General features: G+C 44.6%; 2 protein-coding genes across 8 annotated transcripts in view; one reads left to right on the forward strand and one right to left on the reverse strand.

Moving 5' to 3' along the window:
* Tmem45a2 (transmembrane protein 45A2) overlaps positions 1-16,221 on the forward strand; it is a 43,970-nt gene that overhangs the window by 11,050 nt on the left and 16,699 nt on the right. The gene's annotated exons all lie outside the window — the stretch shown is intronic.
* On the reverse strand, positions 1,178-12,470 carry LOC134481039 (uncharacterized). Its single transcript, XM_063270884.1, has 4 exons — positions 12,281-12,470; positions 3,261-3,700; positions 2,495-2,593; positions 1,178-2,097 (listed from the first exon to the last, which is right to left on the reverse strand). The coding sequence occupies exons 1-4, from the start codon at positions 12,468-12,470 to the stop codon at positions 1,921-1,923; spliced, it is 906 nt and encodes a 301-aa protein (XP_063126954.1). The 3' UTR covers positions 1,178-1,920.

The raw sequence follows: 16,221 nt of genomic DNA on the forward strand, positions 1-16,221 counted from the left end.
AGCAGGCAATGGAACCATGTCTGAGATCTGCAAAACCAGGGCAGAGTTCCCCAGTCCACAGCAGCTTCCACCAAGCAACAGTGCACAGAGGGTCGGAGCGCAGGCTGTGGTGGGACGGGACACAATGACTGCAGCAACGCCAGAATTTCTGTGATGACAAAAGATGAGTGGGAATCCTCCATATTCCTCCAAGGACACAGGAATGACTCCAGGTGAAAAGCTCTCAGGGAGAACTTTCCCTCGGGATGGAGACCCTCTAACTCCAAAGACCAGACCGAGACACCACAGGATGCAATCAGCAAGAGGATTTGGTTTATTGTCGGGATACACAGGCACAGGCACCTGCGGGCGCTTCAGTCACTGGGGGGACTGGCGCGCCCCACGGAACCAAGGATGGGCTTTTATAGGATTTTGGGGAGCAGAAGCAAGCATATAGAAGCAGATGCATGGTTACAGGGATATAATTGGTGGATTCTAATATGGCAAGGGTTTAGCCCGGGGGCAAGTTTCCTAGCTACCTTCCAGAAACATAACGGCTGACTCGGCCCCCCACCAGGGTGTGGGACCTCTCCCGGGGCTTTTCTCATTGTCAGGTGCTCAACGGCAGTCCTCCTGTTGCCAGGCCTTCAACCAAACACATCTTGTTTGGCAGCTGCTGTGTACTCAGTGTTCTAACCTTTCCCTGAACCAGTCATCTTAAGTACAGCCTTGCAAAATGGCGTTACTGCTGCTAAGCTGGGGTCTTTCATTCCCCCATTTTTTTGCTAACTTTGAGTGAAATCTTTCACTCGACTTGGTCAAGAAATTTCTGTCTGGTGGGGGCTTATTCCCCCACTGACTCTAGGCCACAAAAGGGCTAGGAGGAGCCATGTAGGAGTTTTAACTTTAAGGGGTTTGGAGTGCGCTGAACTCTCCATGTCTGGGGTGTAGTGTTGTGATTAGTCAATTCCTCAGACCGGACTGCCTTGACGTGTGGTGTGTGGATCTAAGCCGAGACTCCGTCTACCTTTAGGGCGGTCGGGGTAGTCAGGAGGACGGTGTAGGGTCCTTTTCACCGTGGCTCGAGATTCTTGGTCTGGTGTCTGTGCACCCACACGGTGTCTCAAATCTGGAACGGGTGTGACACCACCGGATGCTCAAGCTTGTCCTGGTAAGCAGTGGCCAAAGGTCTCCAGACGTCTCTCTGCACAATCTGTAGGGCCTGTAAATGGGCCCTCAGAGAAGGGCTGTCAGCAAAATCAGCAATGTTTGAATCAAAGAAATGGACAAATGGGGGTGGTGTTCCATATATTATTTCAAAAGGAGTTAGACCATGGGGGCCCGGGGTATTCCGGGCCCGATATAGAACTAGGGGAAGGAGGGCCACCCAATCCTTTGAGCCAGTTGCAAGCGTAAGTTTGGATAAAGTCTCCTTAATTGTTCTATTTATGTGTTCTACCTGACCTGAACTCTGGGATCTATAGGCACAATGTAATTTTCAATCAATCCCCAGCAATTTGGCCACCAACTGACTTACTTGGGAGACGAAAGCGGACCCGTTGTCCGACCCCAACGCTTGAGGCATGTCATACCTGGGAAAGATTTCCTCGAGGAGCTTCTTGGTGACCATTTTTGTAGTCTCGTGTTTTGTGGGGAAGGCTTCGACCCATCCTGAGAAGGTGTCTACAAACACTAGGAGATACTTGTATCCATATATACCTGGTTTAATTTCAGTAAAATCAATTTCCCAATGGATGTTGGGACGGTGTCCCCTAGGACGAACTCCTTGTCCAATCATGGTCCTTCCCAGGTTAACCTGAGCGCACGCTTTGTAACTCTCAGTCACCTTTTGTATCGCTTTTGTCATCTTGAGCGCCTGAGTCAAGGCGATGAGTTCAGCCCGTTGTGCGGAGCTACCAGCAGGCAGGGCTTTCGCCCAAATCACTTTGTCCTCCGTAGTGACCGCAGCTCCAGCCTTTTGTTCTCCCTCTGCCAAGAAGCTGCTGCCATCTGTGTACCATGTGTGGTCAGCATTCTGAAGAGGCTGGTCCGATAGGTCCGGCCTGGTTCTATGTACTTCTGCGAGGATTTGTAGTCAGTCATGCTGTTCTGTCTCCTCTGGTAGAGGAAGCAAGGTGGCAGGATTGAGGGCGACTACGGGCCCAAACTGAACCCGTTCTGCATCCAGTAACAAGGCTTGGTGTGAGAATTAGAGAGCCAGCGGTAACTGTATAATTAAGGGGGGCTGTTGGAGCGCCAACCCCATCCCACCAGTCTCTGCCCAAGCCAGTGGAAAATTCGTGACCCAAGTGTCTATTTCTAGGGATTGTGGCTTGTCCTGTCCCAGTTCATATAGTCTATATTCATAGAACTTGAAGGGGAGTTCCGTGGGGGCCAGTTATTTGGGCCCCTCTTTCTTCAAAATGAATTTGTGCTTTTAGTTTGGTGAGCAGATCACGGCCCAGCAGAGGGTACAGGCAGTCCGGAACATGTAAGAAGGAATGGGTCACCTTACCAGTAGCCAGCTGAACCCGGCGGTCCGTAGTCCATCGGTATTGTTTCTCACCAGTAGCTCCTTGTACCCAGGCCGTCCGGTCGCTGAGTTGTCCTGAAGCTTGGGTGAGGACTGAATGCTGGGCTCCTGTGTCTACCAGGAAAGTAACCGGCTGCCCCCCAACTTAAGCGTTACCCTGGGCTCGGGGGGGGGGGGGCTCCTGGCCCTGACCTCCCTAATCTTTATCTAGAGCCAAGAGGGAGGTTCGTGGTCGAGGCTTTCGGGGTCCGCCAGGCTTCTTGGGGCACTCTCTGGCCCAGTGCCCTTTCTCTTTGTAATAGGCACATTGATCTTTATCCAGCTTCAGCCCCTTTCGAGCTCCCCCGCTATCTCCCTTCCTTTTTTGGCCCTGAACTACGGCGGCCAAGATTCGACTCAATTCTTAGTTTCTTTTTTATCTCTCTCTTATTAAAAATCTTTTCAGCTTCTTTAAGTAAATCCTGTAATGTATAGCCCTGTAAATTTTTTAACCTCTGTAACTTAGTCTTGATATCTGGAGCAGCCTACCAGATGAAGGACATAGAGACACTCGTCATTTGTCCTGGGTCATCTGGATCATAGTGAGTGTACATACGGTAGGCCTCCTTAAGTCTCTCTAGAAAGGCGGAGGGAGTTTCCCCTGCTTCCTGTAATACCTGTTTTACCTGAGCCAAATTAGTAGGGCGTCGTATAGCCCCTCGGAGACCCGCTAGAAGCAACTGGCAATAAAGGCGTAGGTGTCCCTTACCTTCAGCTGTATTAAAATCCCAGTTTGGTCCTCAGGCAGCTGGGTGGGACGCCCATCATCTCCCAGAACATGCTTTCTGGCCTCTAGGAACACTCTTTGTTTTTTTTCTGAGGTTAAGAGGGCCTGTAAGAGCTGTTGGCAGTCATCCCAAGTAGGCTGGTGGGTAAGTAAAACAGATTCTATTAGGTCGGTGAGTGCCACCGGATCTTTGGAGAAAGAAGGGTTGTGTTGTTTCCAATTGTAAATGTCAGCTGCTGAAAACGGCCAGTATTGGGTCTGGCCACCGGTTCCCTGTCTAAGTGGGAAAGCCTGGGAGGTTGTATCTGGCACCACCTCGTGCTTATTGCGCGATCTCCCTGCGACAGGGGAGAAACCCTTATCAGACTGTGGCCCGGCAACTGATCTGGCCGGCGGCTCTGCCTCCTCCGTTTTAGCCGGGCCTGTCAGAGAGAAGATCTATGAGAGGGGAGTTTGGGTCTGCCGGGAGGACAGGTTTCTTAGAAGGCTCTGATTTCACAAAGGTAGAGAGAGGAAGACGTGGCCGGCGGACCGGGCCGGGCCGAGGGGACAGGCTGGGGGTTGAGGGGAGGCCAATTCGGGTCCACGAAGGGTTCCGCCCGGGGGGGGGGGTTTAAGGCGAGACTCTCTCAAGTGATAATATAAGAAACCTGGTCAGGATGTCCGTGGACGACCCGATCTTTAACCTGTAAAATAATGATCTTATTAAATGTGCCATTCACTGGCCATCCCGCTCCGAAAGTGGGCCACTCGGATGTGTAGAGAGTCTGCCCTTTTCCTTTTTTTTTTTTAACCTCGACGGACTGGTTGTGTGCCCGGTCGTGGACGTCTTTCTAATGATCAAGAATGAGACTTAGGGGCGTTGTTAGGGACTGTCCCATGTTAGTTCTAAGGAAGATTAGAACACAGAGAAAACAAACAACACCAACAGTCAAACAAACAACAGACAGGCGTGCTGCACGGCTTTGGTACCAAACTGAAAGCAAAAAGTCAGATAGAGGTGGCAAAAGTCCGGGGCCCTCTGAAAGCCAAAAATACAGACAGAGTGCCGTTAGTCCGGATCTTTCTCAGATAGAGGTGGCAAAGGTCCGGGGCCCTCTGAAAGCCAAAAATACAGACAGAGGTGCCGTTAGTCCGGATCTTTCTCCTCTCCCAGATTGGGCCTCGAAAAGTCGGGCCCCAACACCCTTGGAACGTCTTCCAGGGCTGCGGGGCGAGAAGTCCGAGCTCGTCAGCTCCTTCTTCGTCCCGCCCAAATTCCAAACAACCTGGCTGAGCGCTCACAGAACAGACCTGGCTGAGCACTCACAAAACCTGGCTGAGCGCTCACAGAACAGACTTGGCTGAGCGCCCACAGAACAGACCTGGCTGAGCGCTCACAGAACAGACAGAATAAGGTAGAACGAGACAAAATTAGACAGACAGACAGACGTCGGCCGGCTTACCTCCCAGGGGGTGGTCGGTGGTCCCTGGGTGGAGGATCTCCTTTCCCAGCCAACGCACCAAATGAAAAGCTCTCAGGGAGAACTTTCCCTCGGGATGGAGACCCTCTAACTCCAAAGACCAGACCGAGACACCACAGGATGCAATCAGCAAGAGGATTTGGTTTATTGTCGGGATACACAGGCACAGGCACCTGCGGGCGCTTCAGTCACTGGGGGGACTGGCGCGCCCCACGGAACCAAGGATGGGCTTTTATAGGATTTTGGGGAGCAGAAGCAAGCATATAGAAGCAGATGCATGGTTACAGGGATATAATTGGTGGATTCTAATATGGCAAGGGTTTAGCCCGGGGGCAAGTTTCCTAGCTACCTTCCAGAAACATAACGGCTGACTCGGCCCCCCAAGGGTTCAGCCCGGGGGCAAGTTTCTTAGCTACCTTCGTGAAACATAACGGCTGACTCGGCCCCCCAAGAGTTTAGCCCGGGGGCAAGTTTCTTAGCTACCTTCTTGGAACATAACGGCTGACTCGGCCCCCCACCAGGGTGTGGGACCTCTCCCGGGGCTTTTCTCATTGTCAGGTGCTCAACGGCAGTCCTCCTGTTGCCAGGCCTTCAACCAAACACATCTTGTTTGGCAGCTGCTGTGTACTCAGTGTTCTAACCTTTCCCTGAACCAGTCATCTTAAGTACAGCCTTGCAAAATGGCGTTACTGCTGCTAAGCTGGGGTCTTTCACAGGGACCCGAACCAGGAGAGCTGAATCTTCATGCTCCCAGGATCAGCAAGTCTCACCAGCCAGCACAGGCAGCTGGCACACTCCTGTAGCATCCTGTAGAAAAAACACAAACATTCCCTCTTCCCCATATAAAATATCTGGACAGGAACATGTCAATAAGTGGATCTCTCTATTTCACCTAGGCAGAAGTATGCCTAGTTGTAGGGTGCCATAAACTTTGGCATCCAAATTTTTAAAATTGAAATATTTTAAAATTGAAATAAAAGGAGCATATTTTAGCATACAGGGATAACTCCCCCTTTTTATTTATAAAGATATAGTAAAGATATTATTTATTAAGGTAAGTCCTTGAGGATTAAGTTGAGGACACTGAGCACTTGTTTTTATAAATTGACTTGTATACCAAATTATTGTCTCTAGTATAATTGTATTGAATATATAAAGAATGAGATTTTTTTTTCACTAATTGTTCTTATGTAAGGCCTATAATCTGTCTGGAATCTTGTCCTCCCTTGTTAAGGAGCCCAGGCAATCCAGTTTGAGTTTTTAAATGTCCTATAAAGGAACAGTATTTAGTGCTCTTAACCACTAAGCCATTTTTTCTAGCACCTCACAAACTTTATTTACCTAAACATAAGCATTAATTAGAAATGTCAAATCTTGTAAATATTGTCCAGATTTAGTCACACTAGAAATCCCTGAGCCGGTAGGGTGAGGCTGGGAGTTGAAAGTAAACAAATGGAATCTTCCTCTTTTCGTGAGGGTGTGTTATCAACTCTATTAACATTTTCAAAGAGCTGGGTCTATGGTTTTGTTTAGTTGTCTGAGCCAGAATACTGAAAGGACAGTGAGTTATCAGACAATTTACACTGAAATCACTCACTGATTTTAAGTAGAAAACCTGTCTCCAATAAAGCATTAAGTAATAGAAATCAATTGTAAACCACAAACCACACAATGACTATCAGTATATGAAGTGAAAGCTTGATTTTTAACATTTAAAAACAGCGGCTAAAGCATGGAATTTAATAATCTGTGTTGAAGCAATAGAAATTTAAGAGAATAAACAAGTGATCCAATCATACCTGTAGCCTTTTCATTAGATGAACCACCTATAAATGTACTAAGCGCATTTCCTATGGGTTGTATGCACAAATATGTAGGAAGTACAAAAGCATGTAAAGAGTAAAATTATCAATTTTGCCTGAAAAATTTGTATATGTAATAGGCCAAATATCAGTATTTTGTAATAACCAATTAACTGTTGTTTGGCTTTTTAAAATACTTCCATGACTCTAGCCTACAATTCTGTATTAACACAACTGAAGCTTTATCTCCAATGAGGATAACAAACAAAGACCTAAGTCCTCTGGTAAGGTGAGGTACTTAGCCAATTAACATATCTTTAGTAGCTTAAAATTAGTTTTAAATACTCTTTTCTGGAGTAGTCTAACAGCTACTCCCCAAATATTAAAGCTCATTTAGAGAGCAAAAGTTTGTAGTAAAAATTTCTATATACACTTAAAGATTTAAAGTTCTAACTTCTTACATTGAAGAAGCGACAAAATTACATAATATAAGGCTATTAGCCATTCTTTAGTAAAAATTTTAATGATATCACTTCATGGGCTCTCTAAAATTATAAGCAAGCTCACGAAATGAAAACTCACAATTGTTATGACGAAAACAAATTGTATAAAATCAATCCTCTAAATCTGTCTTGAAATGGCAGTTGGAGTAAGGAAACTGGCTGTAATGCTCTCACAAGTTCTAAAACCTCATCAATCCTTATAAATCCTGTAACAATCTCTACCTGTTTGATTTTTCCTTAATTAAAAATAAGTTTGAGTTAGTCAATGTAACACTGGCAATCCTTAATCACAATCTTTAAGTTCTCTTTGTAACACCAGAACACAGCCACAAGGTCACCTGAGTTCTGAGTACTTGACTAGGCAGCTGTTCTCCAGGCAGTGGAAATTAGCATTAGAATACAGATAACTTCAGGGCAAGCCACAACTTTGGAAAGCAAAACTCAACCTCCAACAATCTAGTCTCCAAGGCACCCCAGGTCTATCTATTATGTTACAAAGTTTGACTGTCAATTCTTACATTTGGACGCACAATGGTGTGGTCTCCAATACCTCAACAAGGGACAATGTCCTAAATTCTTTTAGAAGCCTGGTTTCTAGGATAAGAGTTCCATAAAAATATTACCTCAATTTAGACCTGTCTCCCTAGGTTGGCCCATGTCACACGCTATCTAGAATGACTCCATCCAGATTATCAGCTTTATGTCAACTTCTGTTACCAATATTATACCTTTTTAACCATATCCAATAACTTGAAAGCCAATAGTCCATAACCAAGGCGTTAGAGCATATTTATACATTTAAAACCAATGAGAAACAAAATTGAAATGGCTACACCTATCTTTAATATTTAGACCAAACACCATTTTTACCCTTTTGTTAATGATTTTAAGAGAAGCACCTTGTCACCTGTTGAGTCAATTAATCAGTCAGGGATTTTTCTAAGAGAAACAGCTATCAACTCTTGTATGAAGAAGCTGTTGGCGCTTTTAAGATCAGCTCGTGTAGACGCTTAGCTTCTGGTCAGCTTCTCCAGCTAATCTAGACACCTGGCTCCAGGCACAGGGCTTTAAAAACCTGATTGAAACTTTTTTATTCATTTGTTCCTTTTTGAAACGAGTTAAAACCAAGTCAAGGTGCGCACAACCGGCAGATAAAGTTTTTACCATTTTTTCTTTTGAACATGAAACATAAAACTTTTAGACAACGAGAAACGAAAACCACAGACATACACTGACAGACATAGGGACATCCTGGTGCACCAGAGACAAACAATAGACAAAGAGGGGAAAAAGCCAGATGGTGTTCACGGCGACTATCCACTCGAGTGGAGCTGATATGGGCGATGGATTGTCTCAATTCCTGGACTAGTCCACCAACGTGTTGAAACCCAATTCTGTAAGACACTGAGAGATATTATCTGAGCAGTATGACCGACATTCGCCAATGGTATGGAAGTGAAACACAGCCCTGAGTAATTTTACTCACAACCCACTTACATTAACTCTATCAGGCTGTGCACGGGCACTGAGATGTCCTTTTGTTTGATTCTCCTGAATAAATTTTCAGGCGGTCTGCCTCAATCAGATCTGATCAGTATGGCTCTGCAAAGCTGTTGCGTCAGCGCACGGATGCCGTGGCGTCCCGAGAGCCGGCGCCGGAGCTTAAGTACACCTTTTACAGGCATAAAGACAAAATTTTTCTCCCAAAATATTGTGTTCTGTTTATCTCCTCCCTTGTTCTCTCCCGGGGCGTTTTTTCCCCACTCTCTCTCTCCCTCGGATCTAAAGTCCTCGAGAGGGTCTCTTTTCTTAAGTGCACTTTTTCCCTTAAAACTCTTTAATTCGTTCTCTAACTCTGTTTCTGACGCACTGTCTCTCCCTGCCCCCAACGCTCTCCGCTTTGCTGTTACAGCTGAGCAGTTCCCACTAGACCTCCAAAGCCGTTTGGCGGTAGCTAGAAACTCAAAGGTCAATAGAAAAAGCCCGAGGGTTGCCAGAGCAACCACAGCGGTACCTGCCGCGTCCGGCAGGGGACTGAGTTGGAGCAGATCAAGGCTAGCCATGGTCTCTCAGAGTTTTTTACCTGTATTCCATAGCTTCTGAATTTCTTCCGTGAAACGGAGGCCTCTCGTAGCGCCGGCGATGTTTTTGTCCCGGGTTTCTCGGCACCAAATGTCCCACGCGCGACTTTCCGCCGGCAAGAAGCACGCGAGACATAGAAATTCTTGCTATGAGTGATACTTTATTCCTATCTCATGGAGAAGCCCCGCGCGCTGGCCAGGCGCGCCTATTTAACCCTCGAGCACGCATCCACACCTGATTGGTTGCTTACTCATGATCTCATCAGGCACGCCCCGGAATGGGCAAAGACCTGGCAGGAAGGCACTCTTGCACATGCGCACAGTTAACTACCTGAAAGGGGGGGCCGGCTGGCGAGGCGAAGGTTGGAGCCATCTTGCAATGGCGGAGACTATCCTGACCTACCACGTGGGGCGCAATGGAAGACAGCGCCAACTAGTGGTTGCGAATGTTATTGCGGCCCTCTACAACCTACCACTTGGTCTCTGGAATGTGTGAGAACATACTGACAAGAGCTTAGGCTAGGCTGTGGAGTCATCAGACCAGATTCAAGTCTCAGCTCTGCTATCAAATCAGCCTGGGGAATATATTGTCTCATCATCTCTGAAGAGCAGGAGGCAAATAGAAATTTGTATTCTTCAAAGTTGGGCAGATAAGACACTGCACACAACACATTTTAAGCTTTAAATGCCCAGTTTGCACTGAATTCTTAGACCTTCAGCTCTGTTTACACAAGTGTTAAACTGTACATTGATTAATGGATGTGCACCTGGGGTCTTCTGGCTTTTCTCTGCACCCCTAGGCTTAGTAATCTCTTCAATTTTAAGAAACCGTTTATTCTTCTCCCACACAGTATATCTCAATCGTAGTTTCCCCTCCTTCTCCTTGTCCCAGGCCCTCCCCTCACTTCTTCCAGACCACTTTTTCCTCTGTTTCCCTTCAAAATAAAAAGAAGAGAAAGAAAAATGAGCAGGCCTCCCAGGGATACTCACTGAACATGGCCTAACAAGATACAGTACGACTGGGCACAAACCCTCACATCATGACTGGATGACAAGCCAGTAGGAAGAAAGGGCCCCAAGCACAGGCAAAATAGCCAGAGACACCTGCTCTCACATTGTTGGAACTCCCACAGGAGCACCAAGTACACAATTACAAGGTATATGCAGAGGACCTAGCTCAGACCTTTACTGGATCCATGGTTGTCACTTCAGTCTCTGTAGGCCCCTATGAGCCTTGCTTAGTTGATTCTGTGGGCCATGTTCTTATGCTGTCCTCAGTCCTTGAACCCTCTGGCTCCTACAATACTTCTTTCTCCTTTTCTGCAGGGTTTTCATGGCTCTTCCTAGTGTTTGACTGTGGGTCTCTACTTTCGGTCCGATCAGTTGTGAAGCCTCTCTGATGACAACTGGGCTAGGCACTAGTCTATGAGTTTAGCAGGATATCATTAAGAATACTTTTATTGAGGTTTGTTTTTTATGTCAATTGTGTTTTGTTCTATTTTGGGTCTCAGAGCTGTCCTGACTCCAGTTCCTGGTCATCCAGGCAGTATCAGGCATGGGCTCCATCTCCAGGCGTGGGCCACACATTGGACCAATCTTGGGTTGGCCACTCCTACAAGTTCTGAGTCACAGTTGCTCCAGAATGTCTTGTAATCAGGACAGATTGGAGATAGAAGGTTTTATGGGTGGGTTGATGTCCCAGGCCCATGGACGTGTGCCTTGCCTCATAGAAGATGGCCAGTTCAGGCTCCATATCCTCAGAGACTTTGCTAGGGTCACTCAGAGATTCCAGGGAGTTTCCCCTGCAGTAGATTTCTATATCACCGCTGTATGTCCCCCAATTATCTCTTCTAGTACTCTGTCCCTCCATCTCTCCACCCGATCCTCCTGTTTCCATCTCCACTGCCCCCAGTCCACACCCACAATTTTTAAAAATTACTTTTATTGTTTTATAGTCCAGTCTACCACAGTTTCTCATCCCATTCCTTCTCCCCCTTCCTCCAAGAGGATGTCCCCCCTACCCCACCCTACCAGGCCTCCTCACTCCCTGGAGTCTCAAGTCTCTTGAGGGTTAGGGGAGTCTTCTCTCATTGAGGCCAGACCAGGCAGTCATCTGCTGTATATGTGTCATATACCTATGAAATTTCCCTTTTTTATTCATCTCTCATATATTACATCCTGACTAAAGTTACCCCTCCCTCACCTCTCCTATTTTCTCCTCCATATGTCCTCCTTCCCCCAGATCCACTCTCCCTCTACCTCTCCTGAGAAAAGAGCAGACCTCATAAATAAATAAAGACCGGGCACATATTTTTTTTTATTAACTTGAGTATTTCTTATATATATTTCGAGTGTTATTCCCTTTCCCGGTTTCCGGGCAAACATCCCCCTAGTCCCTCCCCCTCCCCTTCTTTCTGGGTGTTCCCCTCCCCACCCTTCCCCCATTGCCGCCCTCCCCCCAACAATCACGTTCACTGGGGGTTCAGTCTTAGCAGGACCCAGGGCTTTCTCTTACACTGGTGCTCTTACTAGGATATTCATTGTTACCTATGAGGTCAGAGTCCAGGGTCAGTCCATGTATAGTCTTTAGGTAGTGGCTTAGTCCCTGGAAGCTCTGGTTGCTTGGCATTGTTGTTCTTAAGGGGTCTCAAGCCCCTTTGAGCTCTTCCAGTTCTTTCTCTGATTCCTTCAACGGGGGGTCCTATTCTCAGTTCAGTGGTTTGCTGCATTTGCCTCTATTTGCTGTATTCTGGCTGTGTCTCTCAGGAGCGATCTACATCCGGCTCCTGTCGGCCTGCACTTCTTTGCTTCATCCATCTTGTCTAATTGGATGGCTGTATATGTATGGGCCGGGCACATATTCTTACATCAAGATTAGATAAGATAACCCACTAGGAGGAAAAAGGTCCAAAAAGCAGGCAAATGAGTCAGAGACAGCCCCTGCTCCACTATTAGGAACCCCACAATTATGCAACCATAATTTTTATGTAGAAGACCCAGGTCAGACCTATACAGGTTCACTGATTTCTGTGAGCTCACTTGAGTCCCAGTCAGTTGATTCTGTGGGCCTTGTTCTTGTGGTGTCCTTAATCCCTCTGACTCATTCAATCTTTCCTCTCCCTCCTCCACAGCACTCTCTGAGCTCCACCTAACATGTGACCGTGGGACTCTGGATCTGCTCCCAACTGTGGCTGGATGAAATATCTCTGGTCTCTTTGATGATGTTTCTGTTAGGCTTCATTCTCAGCACATCCTGAATCAGAGGTTTGGTGGCTGGATTGGTGTCCCAGTTCCTGCACTGAAGCCTTGCATGGTTATAGAGCATGGCTGAACCAGGCTCCATGTCCCCTACTTCTAGCAGTCTTCACCTGGTGTCATCCTCATAGATTCCATGGAGTTTCCATTGCATGAGGTTTCTACTTCACCCCAAAATACCTCACAGTTCCATTTGTCTCTTCCAGTATTCTCTCTCCTCAACCCCCATATGATTTCCCTTGTTCCCACCCCACCTACCCCCAGTCTACCCTCAAGTCCTCCTTTTTACTTAGCCTCTCTGTGTCTGAGGATTATAGCATGATCATCCTTTGCTTTACAGCTAATATCCACTTATTAGTGTCTACATACCATGTTTGTTTTTCTCAGTCTGGGTTACTTCACTCAGGATAATATTTTTCAGTTCCACCCATTTGTCTGCAAATTTCATCATCACATTGTTTATTGATTATTGAACTATTTACTGAGCAGTGGAAATACTGTGTAAGAACACCGAATAGTAGCACTGTGGAACATCCAGAAACCATTATATGTAGGATATCTGAGGTGCCTTAGGGCATGCAGAGTAGACCACAGGGAGTGAGTTGTAGCATAGGTATCTTTGTGGGTCATCTATTTTTATTGCACAGTAGTATTTCTGACCCACCACAAAGTCATGTGATCGCTGGCAAATCCTTTGCCATTTTTCATTCTCAGTTAAATGTCTACTTATTTGTTAATTTCTTACTTTGTTTTACTTTGTCAATGAAGTGTAGTGAAAAGGGCTTAAAGCTGGGGACATAGATGGATCTAGTCCTATCTTATAACTCTGCTTCACATATTCCTAGCCATTTCTCCTAAGGTACTACATAGATGTAAATCTTCACAGAAGTAGAAATATTAAAATTGCACACGTGCTTCAGGTCTCTATCCAAAAGTGTTAACATGGGCATCACCCTAAGGACATCTTTTTGTGGGTTGCCAGATAAAATATTGAATGAGTAATGAAATTTAAATTTCATTAACATATATGGACTATATTTTCCCTAATACATTATTAATTGCTTACATGGATACAAAAATATCACCAGGTTTCCTATACTTTATGACTTTACTGCTGCTAAGGTCACTTCAGGTATTGACATAAATACCTGTGCAGATGTCAACAGAGCTTTCTGATGCTTCTCTGGGAACTTTCCAGATCTCTATTCTGGGTATTCTCAGAGATTCTTGCTCTTCTTCATAGGTAAGTAGCCAGGTTGAACAGGTAATGCCCAGTGGACAACTTTGCATAATGACAGACTAGGGTTAACCATTACTGATTCCTTTTTTATTCCCTTTGTTTATTTTCATTGACCTTGAATCTTTTGTCATGAACTTATGTGCAGCTGGAAAAGAATCAATGGTGGGGATCTCTTAGAGCTCATTTAATAACTTTACGTGTTGTTTCTTGGCATAGACAAGAGTTGTGGTAGAAGACTAATCTATTTGACCTTCATTTTTCAATACATGGAAGAGTCATTTTCCATGGAGCTGTTTATCTTTTCATATCTGAAACTGAGGCTTGAGCCTGCACATGTGTCCCTTCCTTACCTTTTCTATACATTTTTTTCTACGTGATCTTGATTTCAAAGGAGAGATGGCATTGGACTACTTTTCCACATGTTTAATTTATAAGCAGGATAGCCTAGGATTCTTTAGTTTAACTGAAAAATTAAAGACTTTATTCAAAATCATGCAGTACAGTTTATGTGCAGGTTTGGTGCATTGATGAGTAAGGAACTCCTAGTTCCAGGGAAGAGCTGGACAATGATGCAGTGTGTGTAAACATTAAGTGTAGTAGAAGTGGAGCATGTAAAGTATAAGTAAGACTGGAAGCTCAACATCAAGAGAAGAGTTACTTACAAGAACAGCTTTAAAAGTTTCTACTGCTCCTTTGTAAGTCTTGGGGTTAAAGCCTTGAATATTTCATGATGACCTTGAGTTTTGATACTTTGTTTGGTCATCAGGCCTTGTGCAGAAAAAAATGTGATCTCTGTAATTTTTCATCTTTCTGTATTTCAAAGAAAAAATTAAGCAAAGGTAAAGATACAACAGGAAATATAGTTTATCCATCAACTAACTCAACAATAATCTTAACTATCCTTTTATCTACATATCTCTCCCCACTTGTTTAAGTCTGTGTTGGGTGAAACACAGCTAAACCCCCCACAATATCCACAAGTATCCACCAATAATTCTCAACTTACAGTGGCTGAACTTGAATTTTTTTGACGTTCGGATTGTATGAAGTGACATTTACATTGTATTGGCACACTATTTTGAACTTTCCAACTTGTCAATATTACATTGTGATACCATTGAATGTGATAGAAAGCAAAACCCATGTGATCTCAAGGGCAGACAGTTTTCTTTGTAGTGTGCTGCAGTATTAAGTTGCTATGTTAGTAGGTTTGCCTGTTATGCCATATGTATCAATGTCCTCATAAGCTGAATAAATGGGAGTGACTGATACTACCTTTACTTTATAAGTATGTGAGCTTGTCATGCAAACTCTTTCTTAAGAGACATAGACATCTATTTATCTCATATAGGGTACCAAAAGGATTAGAGAAACAAATTTGTCCATATAGCCCGAGTTTAATTGGAGTTACTTACAGAGGATTATTCCCATCAACTGTTAACTGTGTACATATCCTTGGGGAGAGAAGTTCCTTCCTGAAAGACTATTTTGTTAACATTTTGTTTGACTGTATCTCTCTCATATCCTGGCAATTGTTGACTAACATCGTCACAGATTAGGAATGTGTAAAGGTCTACATTCTACCATTTTGTCGTAGTGGGAATTTTGGTTCATTTAAAAGCCCAGAAATGTATGGGAATATGTTTTTGTTTTAACCCCAGGTGTGAGGTACGTGGCTGCTGTAGATTATCCACAGCGGCAGACTATGATTTGCTTCATGATCTAGCAGTCATGGTGTGACTTTGCCAGCTGCAGATAGTATTTGCAAGTACGTGACATTTGGAATTTTGGGGAGTCATATATAACTGGGAGAGGCCTGAGAGGAGCTGCTGCTCCCCCTGCTGCTGTTGGTTGCTGTTTGCTGGTTGCTGGAGTTATCCTGATAACAAAATTCAAACCTGCCCCAAGGAACTTGATGCCCCTAGTCAGCGCGAAGTAGTCTAATAACACTGACACCCCCTTTCCCCCTCTAACCTTCTTCCTCTCCTGTCTAGTTGGGGAATTGGAAGGAATAAACGTGGAGTGCATGGTAGAAAAAGGGAACCCATAAAGTAGCCAGAAGTCTGGCTACATTTTGTTTCTTATTTGTTAGTTGAAATATATTTATAAAAAGAATTTCCTCTCATTAACTGTATGGTTACATTCCTTCCTGTTTATCTCAATGTTTCCCAAATTCTATTCGATAAATTCTAAGTAGTCTCCTGTTATTTTCTTATATTACAGGTGGAAGATATTAACAGGGTTTTAATTATAACAACCTACCTCTGTATTAACATTTCAACATTTTTTAAACAAAAGTTCACTAACAGTTCAAACGTAAATTCAAATAATAAATTGAATAAGAAATTTACAACAGAGATGTTTACATGTCTTTCTATTAAGAGTAATTACACAACTAGATATTCATTATCTATCACTAGCTCCACAAGTTTATAGGGAGTCTAAAACTCTAATTTTTGTGAGAAAGTTAGCACTGAAACTTTGTATAGATAAGCCCAGTCGATATTTTATCTTCTGTCCTTGGCACCTACAATCAATCTTTAGTTCTCTTTTGTGACCTTTGGTTAGTTGTTTTACAGCCTCTTGGAATTTGTCCTAA

The sequence above is a fragment of the Rattus norvegicus genome, chromosome 11, assembly GCF_036323735.1.
Source record: "Rattus norvegicus strain BN/NHsdMcwi chromosome 11, GRCr8, whole genome shotgun sequence".
NCBI lineage: Eukaryota > Metazoa > Chordata > Mammalia > Rodentia > Muridae > Rattus > Rattus norvegicus.